This window comes from Heterocephalus glaber, unplaced genomic scaffold (assembly GCF_053883595.1).
Source record: "Heterocephalus glaber isolate CG9 unplaced genomic scaffold, H.glaber_assembly_v1.0 deba00001729, whole genome shotgun sequence".
Taxonomy (NCBI): domain Eukaryota; kingdom Metazoa; phylum Chordata; class Mammalia; order Rodentia; family Bathyergidae; genus Heterocephalus; species Heterocephalus glaber.
The window spans coordinates 4,931,579-4,952,065 of record NW_028258440.1 but is presented as its reverse complement, the minus strand read 5'-3'; the positions used below and the strand labels follow the sequence as shown (position 1 = coordinate 4,952,065).

Below are 20,487 nucleotides of genomic sequence, written 5' to 3'. Positions count from 1 at the left end.
TTAGATTCTTTAACTTTTTTTTGTTTGTTTTTTTGGTACCGGGGATCGAATTCGGGTCCTTCCGCTTAGGAGGCAGGTGGTGGAAACACTGAGCTAAATCCCGGCTTTAACTTCTTATGGTCCTATTTTCTGTTTCCAATTTGCTCTGAAGTTTCTGCCTAAACCATGAGCTTCGAGTACAGGGCCTGTGGATAAGTTTTCAGTCACTCATGCTGACGTTGAAGAGGCTCTGAGGCTTATTTCTGTGATCCTGATTTTTCTGAGCCCAGGCGCCTCCTTAAATGAGGTTCAGCCTCTATTCTTTTTCCCACTTTTGTTTTAAACATTTCGTCCCACCTTCCTTTACATTCTTTTTCCGTACTCCGCGCACGCAGACGCTCCTCTATTCGCGCCCCCTCACCCCCGTCCTTCTGCTCGCCCTGCTCCTCGCACCCCCGCCTCACTCCGCTCCCCCCGCCCCCATTCTGCGCGCCCCACTTGCCATTCCTCTCGCCCCGCCCACCACCCAGCGCGCCCCGCCCGCCATTCTGCTCTCCCCCGCCCCCATTCTGCGTGCCCCCTCCACACTCTGCTCGCCCCGCCCGTCCCTCGCGCCCCCTGCCCTCGCGCCCTCCTCCGCCCCTCCGCTCGCCCCTCCTCTGGCGCCCTGTAACTCCCCTGGCCCTTCTCGCTTTGCTTCTCCTAGTCTTGTACTGCCAAGTGGGTGAGTAACGAGGTGACAAAGCGACGCCTCTGCCCCGGCTGGCGAGTACAGAAACTGCAGATGCTGTCAGATTCTCACGCCTTAGCTCCCTTCCCTTATACCTCCCTAAAGTCAGTTTGCCCTCTGTGAGCCTTTGCGACCTTACCCTTCCCGGCTCCTGAAGCCAGAAAGAACCACCTTTTGACCCAAGAAGCTGCCACTTATTTCGCGCCTTCTTTTTTAGTCTTGGAGGGGCGGAGCTAGAACGGCTGCGCCACCGTTGCCGAGGCGACGCCTTGGTTACTTCCGCTGGTATCAGTGCTTCCGGGTTGCGGTTGCGGTAGCGTTTCCGACTGTGGGAGCCTCGGCTTCCCAGTCGTCTGAAGAGCCCGAACAGGTGAGGGGGAGCTCCTGGACTTCCAGGCTGGGGAGCGGGGTTGGGTTGACCTGGTTCTCGGCCCTGGGAGGGGCTTAACGGTCCTTTGGTCTCTCTCTCCCCTCAGCCGAGTCCCTTCCCTGTCTTTCATTCTTCTGACATCGGTGGTTTTACTTCTTCGATTGAGCCCTGCTTCCTCGACCCCCCGGGAGGCCGCCTCCTTCAGGCGCCTCCCTTCTCTCCGAGAACTCGCTCTGACAGCTGAGGAACTGGCAAGATCCTGCTACCCAGAGGGTGAATGGGTGTCTTTCCTGGAATAATCCTAATTTTTCTAAGGGTGAAGTTTGCAACGGCGGCCGTGATTGTAAGCGGAGTAAGCAAACATCTCCATTGTATTAGTGTGAGGGATGCTGTTGAAAGATGCCCCCCTTCAGTTTTCCCCCCTGCCACTTCTGATGTCAAGGCGCTGATGGCATCTATTAAAATGCAGTTCAGTTGCTTGATTGGGATGACAGCTATTAGCAACATGAAATCGTTTCTCAGTCAAGGTAACAACAGGGACATTTATAGTTTTCTGTCAGGCTAGAGATGCTTAAAGTCGTCATGAACACTTCCCTCATCTTCGTTCCATACCTCATTACTTAATGGTGTACTTACCTTTTTGTCTCCATTTCAGAAATTTACCCCTAACCTCACTGGCAACAAGCATTACTTCACACAATCCTAAGCCAGTCTTCTTGCCTCAACTGTTTGTCATCCGTTGTGTGTGCTGCATCCATAGTAGGCTAATTAAATATGGTGGATTTCCTCAAGTAACGTCTCTATAAAAATTATATGCCTCCCCATACACCTTGGTTTCAACCCTTTCAATATAACCTACTCCTTATACTGGTGTGAGCCAACAAGTGAATTCTCTATTCAAGTTGGTTTCTTCATTTGCTTCTCAGCACAAACCATATTGATGCTTATCTCTACATTCTCTGTTTATTCCCACATTTGAGTCTCTGTTCATCCTGTCACCTCCTCTACTTCTTCGTTACTTGCACCTGTTTGAAGTCATCCTGCCCTCTATCAAGGCCCAGTTTAAATTCTCTCACCTCCATAAGCTTTTTCAGATTATTCAAGCTCATGCTGCTTGTTTCCCTTTCCATGCTCTCCTTGTTCTACGTTATAATACATAGTGTAGCATTTAATTTTTCTCTAATGAAGTACAGTACTTTGCTTTCTTCCACCAGATTATAAGCTCTTAAAAGGCAAGTACCATATTTCATACAACTTTTATCACTGCTTCATCTCCTTAATTATTAAGGAAAGCTAGGTTGAATGGCAAATATTGTCTTGGTGTTAGAACATATTTCTGTGTTTTTTAAAACATCATGATTATTGCAGGTGTGAGCATTTAGTGTGCCTTCAATAAATATTTGTTGGCTCTCCTTTGTTACCTTCTGAATCTGAGACTCTAATATCTCCTTTTTCTTAGAGGAGAAAGTGAGAAAGGCAACCATAGTTTCCTGACTAGGTCTTTGGAGTAGTGTAGTGCTGTTTAATTTGTATTGTGGGACATTTTTACTGTTAGATTATCAAATTTTCTTTAGACTCTCAGAATACATGTCTGTATTTTGAAGATAATTTTTTTCTTGTTCCTAGTACCCAAGACTTTCCCTTGAAGGTAATTTTTATTGCATTCTTTATACAATAAAAATATTTTAGGGTTCTGTATTTCTATTTTAACTTACATATGACCTCTCTTTTTATCCATATCCATATCTCCCCCCCTCAAGGCAATCATTTTAAGAGAAGCTGGGGTATTTGACACAAGTAATTCTCTGAAACCAAAGCAAGAGAAGAGAATTTATAGGCAGAGGCTGTCTGGGTATCAGGACAGTGTTGTGTACAGGGTGTTTAGCATTGACCAGGTCCAGAAAGTTACTTTTCTTGTTTTCCCTGAAATCTTTTCTATACAGGTTGAATATGTAGGTAAAGGAGATCACACTGGAAAACCAGGTATTTTGTGTATGTGTACTCAAATCTGTACAAACTATTATTCTTAGGGTTATAAAAATATTGTGAGATATATTGTCTGCCATCAGGGATCTTACTTGGTTAAGAGGAAAAATAACGTGGTGCACCTAGAAGATAAACCTCATCCAAATCTTTATTTTTTATGCCTGAATTTAATAAGTGAAAGTTCAAAAAATATTGCATGGATGTGACATAATGTGCATGTATCTATACAGCCGTATTAAAAAGACTGAGATGTAGCAGCTGAATTTAATGATTCGGGAGTGTGATACGGCCCCCTAAAAAGCAACTACATTTTCAGCTGTAGTAATTGAACTAAATATATAGAATGAAGAAAATAACCAGGAATATTTAGCCTGATAAAGATAAAATTTAGGATAACATTGTAGCTTTCTTTAAGTATTTGAAGGACTCCTCTAGAGAAAAAGAATACATTTGTTCACCAAGATATGTCATGTACAGGTACAAGCACCCAATGACAAATGTAAACATATTGTATACCTAAAATGTACCAATAAAAGAACTTAAGAATCAAAAAAAAAAAAAAGAAAGACGCCCTGGCCACAAGGCTACAGTTGTGTCCCGCACAGCCTAGAAGCTTCAGGTAACAAAGCATTCGTTCCCTCGATGTATCAGCTGTTCGGTACATTGTACCACACGTGGGAAGTAAATATTTACTGGGTGGCTGACTTGATAACTGCTAGCCATGAGGTGTGATTTTCTTTGCAGTGAAATAAAAATGTTCAGTAAAAAAAAAAGAATATATTTGTTCAATATCGCCTCCAAAGACTGCGTGAAAATTAAAGACGACAGACTTTTAGCCTAGTGTAAGGAAGGATTGTAAAAAGTGAGACCTGATCAAAAACTATACAAGATTTGCTCATAATACAGTATTCTTTTCTAATACTGGAGTAAAAGATGTTTAACTGTCAGATGCCAGTAGGGTGGTGATGGTAGAGGCAGTGTTGGATTTGAACAGTGGTTCCCAGACTTGGATTTTAGGGGCCAGGAATATAGTCAAAAGTATTTTGCCAAGTATGACACTAAACAAAATCAAATACCAACCACTGTTATTTCATACAAGAAATGTGTTTTTTAATGCTCCAGGAGTAAGAAGAATATGATCTAAAAATAAGTAGTACTTTAAATTAAATGCATTTTGCTGAAAAAGGCCCTGAGGTCTATATTTTTTCATATCACCTCAGAATTATGTAAATTTCATTAAGGAACTTTTGGTCTAACTGACCTAAGTGACTGATCTTTCTGCTCCCTGCTATGGCTCTGCACCCTGCCTTTCACTGATTCATTATTGCTCCCTGAACTCTGAGCACATCTTCCTTATTGAAAAGCTAGATAGCAGGTAGTAAAGTCTGATAGAGGCGTTCTCTGTAAGGAGGAGAGTTGAAAGAAGTAAAAAGAAAGTTCTGGGGAGAAGCATAGGAGCTATCTGCACCATTTAAGACTATTTCAAGAAATCTTTACATTTGTCAATGGAGAGTGATTTTTTTCCCATAAATTCAAGGGATGTGCCATGGTTCTGCTTTCCTATCCCTGCTCTCACACCATAGGTGTCATGTTTTACTATTAATTCTAATCTTAAAATGTAGGCATAGCTAAGAATATTGATGAGGTAGTATTTAGTATTTAAGACTTATTTTAGGCTGTAGCTGATATTTCTCTTATCCCATCCTACTTTGCTTTTTAGAATTTCTTAAAACAACTTTACTTCAAAAGGGGTCATTTCCACATTCTGTATGTAGTATTCTTGAAAGGAAGTTTTCACATTTATTTTTATGGCCTATAACTAAAACAACCACACTGCATGTTTGATATTCTCTCTAGAAAAGTATTCTTTGCTTACTTACAGAGAATTTTTCATGTAGCAACAAAGCAAAAACCTTGTCCCTTCTAAAAAGAAATTGTGACTCAAACATCTACCCTTAGATTGACAGTGGGGAGGTGATCAGCAAGTATTGTCAAAATGTAAATTTGGGGGCTGGGGATTTAGCTTAGTGATTCTGCCGCCTGCCTCGCAGGCACAAGGTCCCGAGTTTGATCCCCGGTACCAAAAAAAAAAATGTAAATTTGGACGTTTAAAGTTTGAGAAATGTATAGTTATTGAGCGAAGTGTCATACATTTCTAGGTGTTTTACATATGTTATTTAATTTTACAACAACCATATGATGTAGTTTTTTTTATTCTTATAGTCCAGAAAGTGGAGGCATAGAGAGGTAGAATAACTTGCCCAAAGTCACAGAACTAGCAAGTGATGGAGGAAGATTTGAATTTAGGTAATCTGACTTCAGAGTCTTCATCCCTGATCATAAACCACCTGAAGTTGCTCCTGAAATTCAGAAGTATTTATACTGTGACACTCTGAAAAAGAGATGTTGAAAGGAAATCAGAGCCCATTCCAAGAAAAGATAGTACTTTCAGTGGGACCAGGATTTAGCAGGTGATGCCTAGAGCTTTAGTTCTTAAATGTCCAAATATTAGCATTATTTAGGAACTTGCAAATTCTCAGGACCAAACACACCACCAATCAGAAACTGGGAGAGAGGCTAGCAGTCTGTGTTTTAATACACATTCTAGATGATTGTGGTACAATTTGCTAAAATCTGCTAATATTTGAAAATCATTGTTCTGGAGGCCAGAACTGAGGACAAATCAAACCCAAGAGAGAAGGGCTGGGTGTGACAGAAAAAGGGAAGACAGCTAAAAAGATTGAAGATGACGAATTTAATGGGGGTGGCATAGGGAAAGGGAAAAGTAAGCTGAGAGCAGAAAAAATTATAAAAGAACTGTTTGTATGTATGTGTTATTAAAAGGCCAGGGGGAAGGAAAAGGAGCTCCACTAGATGGATGCATGTTAAATATCAGAGAGAAGAGAGATATCATTCACATTGCTGTCATTTGTCTGGGGGCCAGAGGAATGTATAAGAGATAGTTCGCTCAGCCTGGGCCTTGTCAGAGCACATAGTTATATGTAACTAGATGCAGCTCTTGGATGAACTCCAACCCTAAAATTTAGTGGAGAGGTGAGAGGGCTAAGAACATGAGAGGGGCCGGGGATTTAGCTCAGTGGTGCCACCACCTGCCTCACAAGCTCAAGGTCCTGAGTTCGATCCCTGGTACCAAAAAAAAAAAAAAAGAACATTAGAGAGTAGTGGTGTGAGCCTGTGCTTTGCACATGAATCAAGCTAACTGAACGCCATGAACTGCTTTTATGAGATGCCTCAGCCTATATAATTTGAATTCTGGGTTCCTTCCCTTGGAATTGTCTAGTTGTATTCTAAGTTGAGTGTTCTGGGTGGAGTGGTCTCTTTGGGTGGGGATGAGTAAAACATTGAAGAAATTAGAGACAATGAAGGGCATGGATTGATCTTTGAATGAATCACACACGTACCCCTACGGAATGGTAGTAAAGAACAGATTCATGATCACCCAGCCCATTAAAACAGGATCTCATTTAGTGTCATTCCAGTTGTGGAATTTTTCCTCTGCATCTGTTTTGTTTGCCAAGTTGATTGATCTAAATTATATGCTCAGTGCTAACAAATGCTTCTCACTTTTGTGCCTTGTTCTGATTTGTGTTTATTTTTAGCACCAGAAAAGTTCTACTATAAGCCATGAGATGTCTGGACTGAACTGGAAACCCTTTGTATATGGCGGCCTTGCCTCTATTGTTGCTGAGTTTGGTAAGAATGTGAAAAAATGACAAGTCCACATTTTATGATATAGATGGTGTATAGTGCAATTATTTTTTTGGTGAAAACTAGAGAAAAATAATAAGAGACTTTCCGTTTCTGTTTAAAAAATCACTATCTCAAAGCTATCAAATAATATTTCTGAGAAAGTACTATGAATGGTATAGCAAATGAAGTTAAGGAAACCATTGGTCTAACATTGGAAGCTTTTTTGGTAGTTTAGTGATTTGTTAATTTGCTAAGCTTAAGTAATGTATGTAAAAATATAGAAGGAGTTGGATCTGATAGGGGTTTCTACTGTGTTCGTGTACTGATGGGCTTTCTTTTATGCTGTTGTTTATAACGCTCTCAGTAAGTATCCAAGCTTTGTTTTTTTTTTGGTACTGGGAATTGGACTCAGGACCTTGCACTTGCGAGGCAGGCAGTAGCACCACTGAGCTAAATCCCCGGCCCCCAAGCTTCATTTTTAAACCTCTGTCTTATTTTAGAAGAAAACTAATAAAATTGAATAAGATTCTTCTTTATCTGATTTTTTTTTTTTTTTTTTTTTTTTTTTGGTACTGGGGATTGAACTCGGGACCTTGCGCTTTCGAGGCAGGGGGCGGAACCACTGAGCCAAATCCCCAGCCCTCTATTTGATTTTAATTTTGAAATATTTTTAGAATGTAATTTTTTTTATCTTCCAGATTGTCTCTTTCCTGAACTATTCATAAGTGACTACAGTCTACCAAACTTCATTTACTTTCTTGGTATATCCTCTGGTATTCTTACATCTAGGTAACAAGTGACCAGAACTATGTAATCACTTTGTTAATTTAGACCTTGATGTATTCCTTGGAATATATTTTGTCAGTATAATGACTACTTCTGTGTGTTGTATAAGAAAAAGAAGTTTAGTTAAGGAAATTTTACTCTCTAAGCATTTTGTGACTATTAGAACTGAATTATCTAAGGAATCGGGATTAGATTCCTTATAACCAAATAGGTTATTGTCATTATCTTTTGAAATATTGCAGAGCTGTTTGTTTCTTATACTCAGATTAAAAACCCCCACAAATGTCTTAGTAGTATATAAGAGCATGTGGAGCAGCAAGCCTATGATTTCCAGTGTTTGTGAAAATTTGGGGACATTTTAAATGATGGCTGTGAGCAAGAGACTGATAAAATGCCATATTGAATGTTATGGATGAAATTAAAACATTTAAATTAATTTGCATTTATAATGTATTAGAATCATCTTAAAGCCCTTTATAAAAATCACATTGTCAAGTATAGGATGGGCCAAATTGTGCTGCCTAGGTACAGTATACTACATTTCACATTACAACATACAACTCTTGTCTTCTGGTGGTGGTATTCTAGTAGAGATCATCTAACCGTGACTCTTTGGAAATACTTAGAAGTGAGTGTGTTCATTTATAGGAACTTTCCCTGTGGACCTTACCAAAACACGACTTCAAGTACAAGGCCAAAGCATTGATGTTCGTTTCAAAGAGATAAAATATAGAGGAATGTTCCATGCCTTGTTCCGAATCTATAAAGAAGAAGGTGTGTTGGCTCTGTATTCAGGGTAAGACTGGATTCTTTCCTTATATCATGAACAGAAATGCTTCTTAAAGAGGGTATGTACTTCAACTGTATGGTAGTTTGTGCCTTTCATAGTCATCATTTCAATATGTAATTCTGTGTTGATGGGCCTGTTTTATTTTGCTTGATTATAAGCTTTAGATTTTGTGTTTATATGGCCATAAATGATACATGTTGAAATGGATGTATCATTGCAGCTAAGGCTTGCTCCTGGTTTATCTTCTGCCAGTTTCCTAGGCCATCTTAAATCTAAGCTACCAGTTTATGCTCCTTAAATCTAAGCTACCAGTTTATGCTTGGAGAATGGAAATAATTTTTTTATCATTGTTAAGGAGTCTTATTTTTTTTTTGCACTTTATTAAATTCTTTTATTGGTACATTGTAGGTATGCAACACAATTACATTTCTCATTGGGAACTGTACCTTTACATAATGCATCTTGGTTCTTATTTTTTCCCCATTCCTAGCCCTCCCTTCACCGCCTCCACCCCCTCCACCCTTCCCTATTTACAATTTTTTCCATTTCTCATCATTTTTCCTTTCCCTTCTTTCCTTTCCCCGGCCCCTCCCACTACCCCTACCACTTTGGACCTTTTCTTCCTATTTTGCATTATCAATTTTTCATTCTAATCATTGGTACATTTAGGTATACAATATAATGACATTCATCATTGGAAATTTGCACCTTTACATAATCTCTCTTGGTTCTTATTTTTCACCCTTGCCCAGCCCTCCCTTCAACCCCTCCATTCCTCCCTATTTACAAAGATTTTGTTCCTATTTTTCCATTTTCTCATATTAATCCCATTCCCTTCTATCCTTTCCCTTAGCCCTCCCACTTCCTTCCCCTTTGCCCCTTTTCTTCCTAGGAAATAATTTTTATCATTAACCTGTGTCAGATTTATTTAAAAGATAATTTTCTTGGAGGATAAAATCAAGTCATCATTCTGAAGGAAGTGATTCATGGATCATCTGTTTTACCTTGTTCTTCATTAGCATGGATAATCACAAGAGATTTTTTTTCTGATAGCAAGCAATAAAGTGGGAAATAAGCATATTTAGTCATCATTTTTCAATCATAACTGTTTAAGCTGTTGCTTTCTTTCTATTTATACCTCTTGTATAGTTCTGCAATTTGCAGGAATCTCAAAGGAGGGATGAGTGAGAATGTTTCCAGCTTATGAGGTGAACTTAAACAGATTGAGATCCTGGCTCTTGTACCTTATTTTTTTTTTTTTTTTTTTTTTTGGTACCGGGGATTGAACTTAGGACCTTGTGCTTGCAAGGCAGGCGTCAGAACCACTGAGCTAAATCCCCGGCCCCTACTTGTACCTTTTTGTTGATAAGAGTAATGATATATCTGTAGCTGTTAGGACTAGAGGTTGATTGTTTAAAAAAATCTGTGATAAAAATATCTGAGATGTAGATAATAGTATATAATTCTTTTTGTATGTTGCTGGATTCAATTTGCTAATATTTCCATTATTTTCTTAAAGATTTTTGCATCCTACTTTTTTTCCTTTTTTGTGTGTGATACTGGAGATTGAGCCCAGAGCCTTTGCAATAGGCTACATCCTTAGTCCTTTTAAAATTTTTTATTTTGAGACAGGGTCCTGCCAGGCTGGTCTTCAGCTTGTGATCCTCTTGCCTCAGCCTCCCAGAGTACTGGGGGCTACAGGTGTTTGCCACCATGCCTGGCCTCCTGTAGCTTTCCTTTTTACTACTATTTTTGTTTGGTTTTGGTATTAGAGTAATATTAGCCAAAATTAGTTGAGAATTATTCCTTCTATTTTCTGGAAGAGATTATGCAAGATTGGCGTTAATTTTTTAAATGTTTGATAGAACTCCCCAGTAAAGTTGTCTGGGCCTGAAGATTTCTTTTTAAGGAACTTTTAAATTAGGAATTTGAATTCTTAAATGTCTCACTTTGAGCCACTATAACAAAGTGCCATATACTGGGTTGGGTTCTGGGGAGTTCCTTTTTCAGGCCTGCACACCACTAACTTCTTGTACCCTCACATGGCAGAAAGAGTGAGAACTCTCTGGGGTCCTTTCTGTAAGGACACTAATCTGGCAACCTAATTATATCTCAAAGCCCGTTTCCCTCACATTGGGGCTAGGATTCCAAAATGTGATTTTTGTGGACAGAAGATATAAACATTCAGTTCATTGCAATGGTTATGAGATTTATTCAGATGGTCTATTTTATCTTATGTTTATCTTATTTTATGTTAGTTTGTGATTTTCAAGGAATTAGTCCAGCTTGGGGTGTAGCTCAGTGGTAGAGTGCTTGCCTACATGTGCAAGGCCCTGGGTTTAATCCTCAGTACTACCACACACACAAAAAAAGAAAGCATTTTTGCCAGGTGTGGTGTCACACACCTGCAATTCCAGCACTCAGGAAGGAGGCTGAGGCAGGAGGATCACTGTGCATTTGAGGCCAGCCTGAACTACATAGAGAGTTCTGGGCCAGCCTGGGCCACATAGTGAGATGCTGTCTCAAAAAACAAAAACAAAACAAAGCAAAACAAAAACAGAAAAAACCTCCAAAATATAAAAAAAACTCAAGAAAACAAAACAAAACAAAAAGCATTTCTTCTAAATTGAATTTATGAACATCAACTTATTTATGCTATTCCCTTATACTTATAATGCTGTAGGATTTGTAAACCTATTCCATTTCATTCTAGATATTGGAGATTTGTCTCTTTTATCTTTTTCATCATTGTGAGTCTTGCTAGAGGTTTATCAATTTTATTCATTTTTTTCAGAGCCAACTTTTGGTTTCATAGGTTTTTATTTTTGATTTAATTGATTTATGCTCTTTTTAAATTTTCTTCCTTCTGCATGCTTTGGGTTTATTTTCTTCTTTTCTAGTTTCTTGAGGTAGGAACTTGGATTATTGATTTAAGACTTTCCCTTGTTTCTAATGTGAGCATTTTGTGCTATAAATTTTCCTCCGCACTCCTTTGGCTGCATCCTATATATTTTAATAGACTGAATTTTAATTTTCATTTAGAGCTATATGTTTTTAAACTTTCCTTTGAGACCTTTTCTGACCAATGGATTATTCAGAAGTGTTTTGTTCAATTTCCAAATGTTTGCTCATTTTCCTTTATTTCTAGTTTGATTCCATTATAGTTAGAGAATACATTCTGGATTCAACTCATATAAATTTGTTAAGGTATATTTTATGACCCAGGATATGTGCTATTTTGGTCAGTGTTTTGTGGGTGTATTTAAAAGTGCACATTCTGCTGTTGTTGGGTGGAATGAGATGAGTAACAGAAATGAGTAGGCTGCTTAGATATGTGTAATCTACAAATGTACCTTGAGTAAAATTTTTTTCTTTTTCTTTTTTTGGGCAGTATTGCTCCTGCTTTACTAAGACAGGCATCGTATGGCACCATTAAAATTGGGATTTACCAAAGCTTGAAACGATTATTTGTAGAACGTTTAGAAGGTCAGTATACTCACATCTCTTTCACAGAGATCCTCAAAGGGATTATTGGAATTGTGCCTGAAGAAATGATGCCTGGAGAATGGAGGATAGTCACTGCAAGGACAAAGCGAGCTTGTACTTACTTGGGATAAATCCTTGCAGAGATGGTATATGGGTTACAGTGATCTGCTCTTCCAATTTGTCCTTTTCCTATCAATGAAAAAAGGTTTCTGCCAGGTGTGGTGGTGCATGCCTGTAATCTCAGCACTCTGGGTGGCTGACAGGAGGATTGAAAGTTCAAGCCCAGTCTGGGAAACATAGTGACTTAATGAGACCCTGTCTCAAAATTAAAAAAAAAAATGGCTGGGGATATAGCTCAGTCCAACAGCCCTGAGTTCAATCCTCAGTACCATTAAAAAAAAAAAAGGCTTCTTCGGCCAGGATTTAGCTCAGTAGTTCTGCCACTTGCCTTGCAAGCGCAAGGTCCTGAGTTCAATCCCCGGTACGAAAAAAAAAAAAAAAAAAAAGGCTTCTGATTATCCCAAAGGAATCATGTCCAGGAAATTAATGTTGTCCTTATCAATAAGGCATTTTGAACTATAAAGCATTTTCTAGCTGTCAATTTTGGTAAGTGTTAGGTAGATTAATTTTAGGCTATTAAGTTCTAGGTTCTGATGTACCTATGGCTATCTTACCCACATTCAGCATTATCATATGTCTCTCTATTTACTGCTGCAGCATTTCCAGCTTGATATATACTAAATGGTTATTTTACCACAGGCCTGGGGCTGTTGGATGGTTGGGAACAGCTGGAGAGCCTTTCGGTTAGTAATGTCCTTTGAATCACATTATTGTCCTGAATCAGCTTTTCTGGAACCTCTTTGGAAATCCTGAAGGTTTCCCTTCCACTTCTTCCTAAAAGAATTTCTTTTCATAAATTCTTAACTTGAATTTCCTTAGCTTCTGTTTGTAGGTTCTTCATGGTGGGGAGGAGTGGTGAAGATTGAATTTTTCTTGTAGAACTATATGCTCTGTGGTTTCTGTGTTCTTCTAGGTGGTCGGATTTGTTTTGAATGATTGCTTTCTGGAATGAGGGTGTAGCTCAGGGTCTCTATGCTTGCCTAATATGCTGAGGCCCTGGGTTCAGTCCCTAGTGTTATGTAAATAAACAAATCACTGCTTTTTCATATTTGACTACAGAAGCCTTCTGTAAATAGAGGCTAGAAGAAATCTAAGGCCAGTCAAAATTAATACTTAGATATTAAGATTCTCTATTAGACATAAGATTTTATCTTTTAACATGCAGTTGCTGAATTTTTAGAGCAGATGACTATCCATAAAAGACTTAAAAATATATACTTTTGATATTTGGAGTGGTTGGGGGGAAAATACCACATTTTGAATCAGGTGGAATACTGACAATTGTGTAGAAGAATAGGACATGTTCCCGTGTCTTTTAGAAATAGTTACCTTTTTAGAAATAATGATTTATATTTTATAATTTTTCTATATTTGGTACAGATTTGTGATCTAGAAATATTTGAATTTCTTTACTTTCTTACTTTCATAAGCTCTGTAGTTTATCTCTGAAGTCCTATTTCTGACCATGGTTTTGTCTTCCTCCCATAGCTCAGGATTTTGTTTTCAGAAATTAATGCCTAATAAAAACCAGAACTTTTCTATCCTTTTTACAGATGAAACTCTTCTAATTAACATGATCTGTGGGGTAGTGTCAGGAGTGATATCTTCCACTATAGCCAACCCCACTGATGTTCTAAAGGTAAGAGAGATGTCTGCAGTGTGATTTGAGAAGAGCACTAGCTTTATGTTAGATTTGGGTTTAGATTTCCACTCTCTCCATTGTTAGCTATAAAATCTTGGGTAAATCACTTTATTGCATTATGCCTCAATCAGTTTCCTCATTTGTAAAATGAAGATAATGAAGTTCTTATAGCATAGTGTTGTTGATAATCAGAGATACTATGTAAACTGGCTAACATCGTACTTGGCAGTAAGTGCTCAACAAATATACATAATAGTCAATTTATTATGATATGCATTAATTCATTAGTCTTCAAATTGGAGCATGGAAACCTCTATAGGTTATTTTTCAAGGGCTGTGCAGTTTTAAAGGCATCAGTTTCTAGATCCCTTACTTCCATTTGTGTTCATTCTAAAACTGGCTTGAGAATGAATCTGCATTTCTAATGGCTCTTTTCCATTTTACTAAAGAAAAGTATATCTCTTACCCATTCCAAATCTTCATATACAGTAATATACTGGCCTGAAGTGTAACCTTGGGTATCCAACAAGCAATAAATTGAAATACACTTCTTGGGAGTAGCCTCCTTTAATAACTTATTTACCTTAAATCTGTACTGCCTCTCTCTTTTCCTGTCTTATCCATATTTCTATTAAAAATGAGGCTTGGCTTTTAAAATGATGTATTTTGACCTGTTTTGGAATATTCTGAATTTGGGATGAGAACACTATGGGTTAGTGGTCTTCATTTGTTAAAAATATAATTGAATTTCTTTAATGTTTTGTCAAATCACAGAGTGAAACACTTAATATCAATATTCATCTTACTTTATCATGAACTGATATTCTTTATTAACATTTAAGAACTAAATATATGACTAAAATATGTGAGAGGATCCTAAGGTTTTAAAAATTGTTTCAGGAGGGTATATGAGAAAAAAGAAACAGGACACATGCTTTTCTTCAGAGGTGATGAAACCACAAGTGGCTAAGTTAGTGAAAAAGAGATCTGCAATTCAGAGTTTTGAGAACTAAGAGAGTTGCGAAACAATACACATGAGAGAAGCCACTGGTGGTTCACGGAGAAAAGATAGGAAATAATATTTTTGAATTAGAGTGAGAGTAATTTAGCTACTGAGCTTTTATATCTACTTTGGATTTACAGAACAAGTATTTATGCAGAGAATTGACTGTATCTAGAACTCTAGAATTTTTGAAGTATTGTATTTGTTAGAAAGTGCTTTTCAAGAAAAAGAAGACTTAACTCCCTGAAACTTCTTTGTTATCCATTTGGATCCTAGACTCAATCACCTAAGTGATTCACTTTAATTTCTTGTCCCTCTGACCTCTCTGGCAAAATTGCAAGCATTGACCAATGCTACTGCCTATCTTTTCCTTTCTTTTACCTTGGTATAGGACTAAGTGATGCTGAGCAGACAGAAAGTCACAATTTAGACTGGGACTGTACCAATATGATTTATAAAAGCAGTTGGGTTGTTTGAAGCATAGGTGTAGTGGCACATGCCTGTAATTCCAGCATTGGGGAGGCTCAGGTCGAGTTTGGGGTCAATCTACCGCATAATGAAGCCCCATCTCAAAAAATATTTGATTGTTTGGTCTTTTCACTTATCCTTAGACATCTCTTTTTCCTGTCCTCAAAGACATATTAAGCCTTCCTTTTATCTTGTTGTTGCTCTTTCTCTCAGGAGATAACCCTACTTCCTGTGGATTCACCTTCTATCTCTCAACTTTCTGTCTTTTCCACCCTTCATGTATAAATTTATTTATATTTGTACTTATCTGTACCATTTCTCTACTGTAGTGATTCTCAAAATGTGTTTCTCTAGACCTGCAGCAGCATTACCTGGGAACATGTTCTCAGGTATCCCACATTTATGGAATCAGAAAGAGGGAGGTGGGGCCCAACAGTGTATGTTTTGACAAGCCATCTAGGTGATTTTAAAAAATGATCAAGCTTGAAGCCATGGCTTTATTCTCCTCTTACTCATTAGCCACCTTTTCTTATCATTTATCCATTTTCTTTCTTATCTGCAGCCTCTTCTCTACTAGTTAGCTCCCCTCAAAGGATAAATGTGTTAAGCTCTGTCTGTCCTAAAATACTTTCTCCTAACCCTGTGCCCTCCTCAAAATGCCATCTCTCTTTTTCCCTTATCCAGATTTCACAAAAGAGTAGTCCTCATCTTCAGTTCCCTCCATAACCTGCTGTAATCATGTCTACTACTGGCTTGAAACGATTCTCCCCAGGGTTAGCAGCGGTGTCCACATTATCCAATCCAGTGGGCATGTTAGTTCTCAACTTGTTTTGACTAATATCTCCTGCTTGAAGTTCTTTTATTTTGATTCTTTTCCTGTGGTTCATACTCCTCAGTTTCACATGTGGCCTTCTTTTTTTCTATTCATACCTTAAATGTTTCTCTTCTCCAATTCAGAGTTCCAGCCTTGACTCATTTCTCTTCTATACTCTGTCCCTGGTTGGCCCCTTTTCTTTTTCTTCTTTTCTTTTCTTTCTTTGAAGTACTAGGGATTGAACTCTGGCCCTTTGTACTGCTCTACATCCCTAGCCCCTTTTTAATTTTTAAATTTTATGTGCTCGGTTTGGCAGCACATATATTAATTTTTAAATTTTATGACAGGGTATCATTAAGTTTCAGCTTGAACTTGCAATCCTCCTGCCTCAGTCCTCTAGAGTGCTGGGATTATAAGCATGCACCAACATGCTACGCTGGCCATTTTTGTTTTTAAGACTTTAGCTCTCACTCTGTTGTTTAAGATATAGGCTAAGCTGTAAAAAAGAAACTGAAAAACACAAGGCTTCAAACAAGATAGGAGATAATTTTCCCCTCATGTAACAGGCTAGAGTAGTTTGTGCTTGTGGGTTTGCCTACCCCACCTAGTTATCTAAGTCCAAGATTCCTTCATTTTTGTGGCACTCCCATCTTCTAGAGCAGAGTTGGCAAATTACTGTGTGGGGACCAAATCCAGCCTTCAGTCTGTGGTAAGTAAAGTTTTATTGGCACGCAAACACACTTTCTTTTTTTTTTCATTAAGGTTATTCGTACATTTTAGGTATACAATACAGTTACATTCATCATTGGGATCTTTTACCTTTACATGGTGTATCTTGGTTCTTATTTTTTCGCCATTCCCCTGCCCTCCCTTCACCCCCTCCACCCTTCTCTATTTACAAAGACTTTGTTTCCATTTTTTCCTTTTCTCATATTTTTTCTTTTCCCTTCTTTCTTTCCCCTACCCCTCCCACTTCCCCACTCCTTTAGACCTTTTCTTCCTATTTCACATTATCAGTTATACATTTTGAACCTTCTTTACACTTTTAGTTTTTCACACCAGCAAAACTATTCAGTATTTACACGTGTGTCCTATTTATTTCACTTAAGAGTATCGGCTCAGTGTCATCCATTTAGCTATAAATGGCTCCAGTTTCTCATTCTTTATGTCTGAGTAGTACTCCATTTTATAAAAAAACCCCACATCTTTATCCAGTCTCCAGTTGATGGGCAACTGGGCTGTTTCCAAGTTTTAGCTATTACAAACTGTGCGGCTATAAACATGGGTGAGCATACATCACTGTGGTATCATTCTTTTAATTCTTTTGGGAAGAGACCCAACAGAGGAATAGCTAGGTCAAATGGGACCTCTAGTCCTAGTTTTTTGAAGTATCTTCATACTGATTTCCACAGTGGTTGCACCAGTCTGCACTCCCACCAACAATGGAGAAGGGTTCCTTTCTCCCCACAGCCCCGCCAGCATTTGTTATTGGTTGATTTCATGATAGCAGCCACTCTTTCTGGGGTGAGGTGGAATCTCAGTGTTGTTTTCATCTGCATCTCTCGAATGACCAGTGATGTTGAACATTTTTTCATATCTTTATTTGCTGCTTTTACTTCTTTGTCTGAGAAATGTCTATTCATTTCAGATGCCCATTTTTGCATTGGATCTTTATATTTGGGGAGGGGTATGATTTTTTTGAGTTCTTGATATATTGTAGGTAGTAGACCTTTGTCTGAGGAACAGCTGGTAAAAATTTGTTTCCCACATTGTAGGTTGTCTCTTAGCTCTGTTGGTGGTTTCTCTTGCAGTGCAGAAGCTTTTGAATGAGATGAGATCCCAGTTGTTGATTCTTTCTGCTAGTTCCCGTGCTACTGAGGTTTTGTTCATAAAGTCTTTTCCTATGCCAATGTCTTCGAGAGTTCTACCTATCTTCCAGCAGGTTTCATGTTTCTGTTTTAATATTTAGATCTTTAATCCACCTTGATTTTAGTTTAGTAGATGGTGAAAGATAGGGGTCTAGTTTTAATCTTTGGCAAGTTGAAGTCCAATTTTTCCAACACCATTTATTAAAGAGGTTATCTTTCCTCCAGTGAGGATGGTTGGCTCCTTTGTCAAAGATGAGGTAGCTGAGTATGTCTGGAGTTGTTTCTGCATCTTCTAATCTGTTCCACTGATGCTCAGGTCTGTTTCTTTGCCAGCACCATGGTGTTTTTTATCATAGTGGCTTTGTAGTATAGTTTCACTTTGGGGATTGTGATACCCCTGTCATCAGACACACCATTTCTGTGTTGCCTGTGGTTGCTGTTATATTTCTGTGGCAGAACCAAATAGCTGTGACAGAGGCTATAAACCCTACGAACCCTGCTATATTTACTATCTGGTCCTTCACAGAAAGTTTGTTGACCCATGCCCTGTGGTACTGTTTTAATCTGTATAGTTGAAATTGGGCCACCATCATGTCTGTTCTAGCCCATAGGAAAACAGAGTCAGGGGAAATTAATTTTTGCTTTGTCAAAAATAAAGTCAGATTAAAGTTTGCTATACAATAAGAGAGTACAGATCATGATCCAGAGACTGCAAACCACTGGTAGGAGGTTCACCTTCCAGCAGTCACAGCACAGTTGTAATGCATAAAGGAGGAAGTATAGCCATCCCTCAGTATCAACGACAGGATTTGTTCCAGGACTTTGATCCCCCCATACCAAAATCTTTGGATGCCCAACTTGTTTATATAAAGTGGAACAGTATTTGCATATAACCTATGCATATCATATTCACATGTACACTTTAATTCATTTCCAGATTACTACTTATAATGCCTAATACATTATAAATGCAATATAGTTATACTCTTTCCAAGAATGGCAAGGAAAAAGTCTATCTGTGTTCAACACAAATGCAAAATTTTCCTGAATATTTTCAGTCAGTGGTTGTTTGAACTTGTAGATGCAGAACTGTCGATATGGATGGCTATCTTTTGACCTTTTCTGATTGGCTGTATCCACTGTCATTTTTTTAAGGCAAACTGATATGTTTAAGATGATATGTCTAAAGCTGATTGGTTTCATTTCATTGAATCATGCTGACAAGGATGTAAAGCATATATTTTGTGTTTATGATTAGAGATGTTATATTGGAAAAATCAGCGTAATTTAACTTTTGGGTGATGGGTGGTTGGTCTTGGGGTATATCTCAATGGTGGCCTCCTCTATTTTTTAATAGTTTTTGATAAACAATTTCAAACATACGCAAAAATAGAGAAAAGTATAATATAGTGAATATTCTGTGTGCATCACTTACATTCACTTGCCTCGCTCTAGTCCTAGCCTTGCTTAGGAATCACTTCCTTGAAGAAATCTTCTACTTACCATAGGGTAGTTTTGATTTGTCTTTAGGATATTGTGCATCTTGATTTAATTGAGTTTAGGTTTTTACTTTAAAACTCTTAGTAGTAGTGGTTGACTTCCTGCATAAAAGCATGCTGCTAGTACATTACATAACAAGGACAATTATTGAAACCTATAATGCTATAGTTGTGCTTCATGAAAATAAAAAATTAGGCCTACATTTGGGCTACTAATTTTTGTGGGTTTTTTTTTCTCTTTGTGGTACTGGGAGTTGAACCCAGGGTCTTTGCACTGAGCTACATTCCCACCCCTTTTTATTTTTTATTTTGAGACAGGGTCTTGCTAAGTCACTAAGTTGCCCAGGCTGGGTTTGAAGTTGTGATCCTCCTGCCTCAGGCTTTCAGAATGCTGGGGGGCACTGTATTTAATGTCTAAGTACAGTGATTCTATATATGTGGACTCTGGCAAGTTGTACCAAATCTTTTACATGGCTATTTAATGGTATATTTTCTTTCTTGCAGTGCTCAAAGGCCACTTGACCAAATATAGTGTCATGCTTTTTACAAATAAAGCTCAATTTAAGGTCCTGTGAACATAAAATTATATTCAAAAACATTTTTATTTTTTATAATTATGTAAGCAATGCATGTTCAGTGTAGCGAGAAATGAAGGGCAGAACAAAAAACACAAAAGAGAAAAATGCCCACTTGTAACCTTACCATTCAGACATGAATCACTGTCTGTGTTTGGGTATGTATGTTTGTGCATCCAGTCTCCTTGCTGTATTTATGGATATTTTAAAGTTTACATGTTTTTAATAAAATAGATACACATACTGTTATGCAGCTGTTTTTCTCTTTAGCAATTAATATTTTTACATTTTCCAAAGACAACAAATATTCTACAAGAACATTTTATGGATCCATAAAATTTTTCATTAAATGGATGTGTCATAACTTATGTAAACAATGTGTTACTGTTTTTAATCATAAAGAATTATTTTCTATAGCCACTGAATACTAGTTCTTTTATCCAAATTTTTCTTCCATCTTCAGAAATGATGAACTTAGTATGCAGAATGTGAGGCTAATGAAAATCATCTTTAAAAACTACTCTTTGATACACATTATTTCTGTATATGGTTTACCACACTAATTTCATCATAATAGCAGAGATTTTTCTGAAAATTCTCAAATGCTTTTTTCTTAATTTTAAATGAGTGAAACATCTCATTTTGATTCTTTCTGTGAAA

At 37.9% G+C, this 20,487-nt stretch overlaps 1 protein-coding gene across 8 annotated transcripts in view; it reads left to right on the top strand.

The window, feature by feature from the left end:
- Positions 1-599: 599 nt before the first annotated feature.
- Positions 600-20,487, top strand: part of Slc25a14 (solute carrier family 25 member 14) — a 45,281-nt gene continuing 25,393 nt past the window's right edge. Inside the window, exons 1-7 of one of the 8 annotated variants that reach the window (XM_087199849.1) lie at positions 600-703; positions 927-1,079; positions 1,186-1,431; positions 6,686-6,779; positions 8,211-8,358; positions 11,744-11,838; positions 13,512-13,597. In XM_087199849.1, the coding sequence (XP_087055975.1) occupies positions 1,357-1,431; positions 6,686-6,779; positions 8,211-8,358; positions 11,744-11,838; positions 13,512-13,597 (498 nt within the window). In that variant the 5' untranslated portion in view covers positions 600-703; positions 927-1,079; positions 1,186-1,356. Of the gene's footprint in view, positions 1,080-1,185; positions 1,432-6,685; positions 6,780-8,210; positions 8,359-11,743; positions 11,839-13,511; positions 13,598-20,487 lie in introns of all 8 variants that reach the window. The other 7 variants (XM_087199857.1, XM_087199854.1, XM_087199853.1 and 4 more) reach the window with 7 other exon arrangements.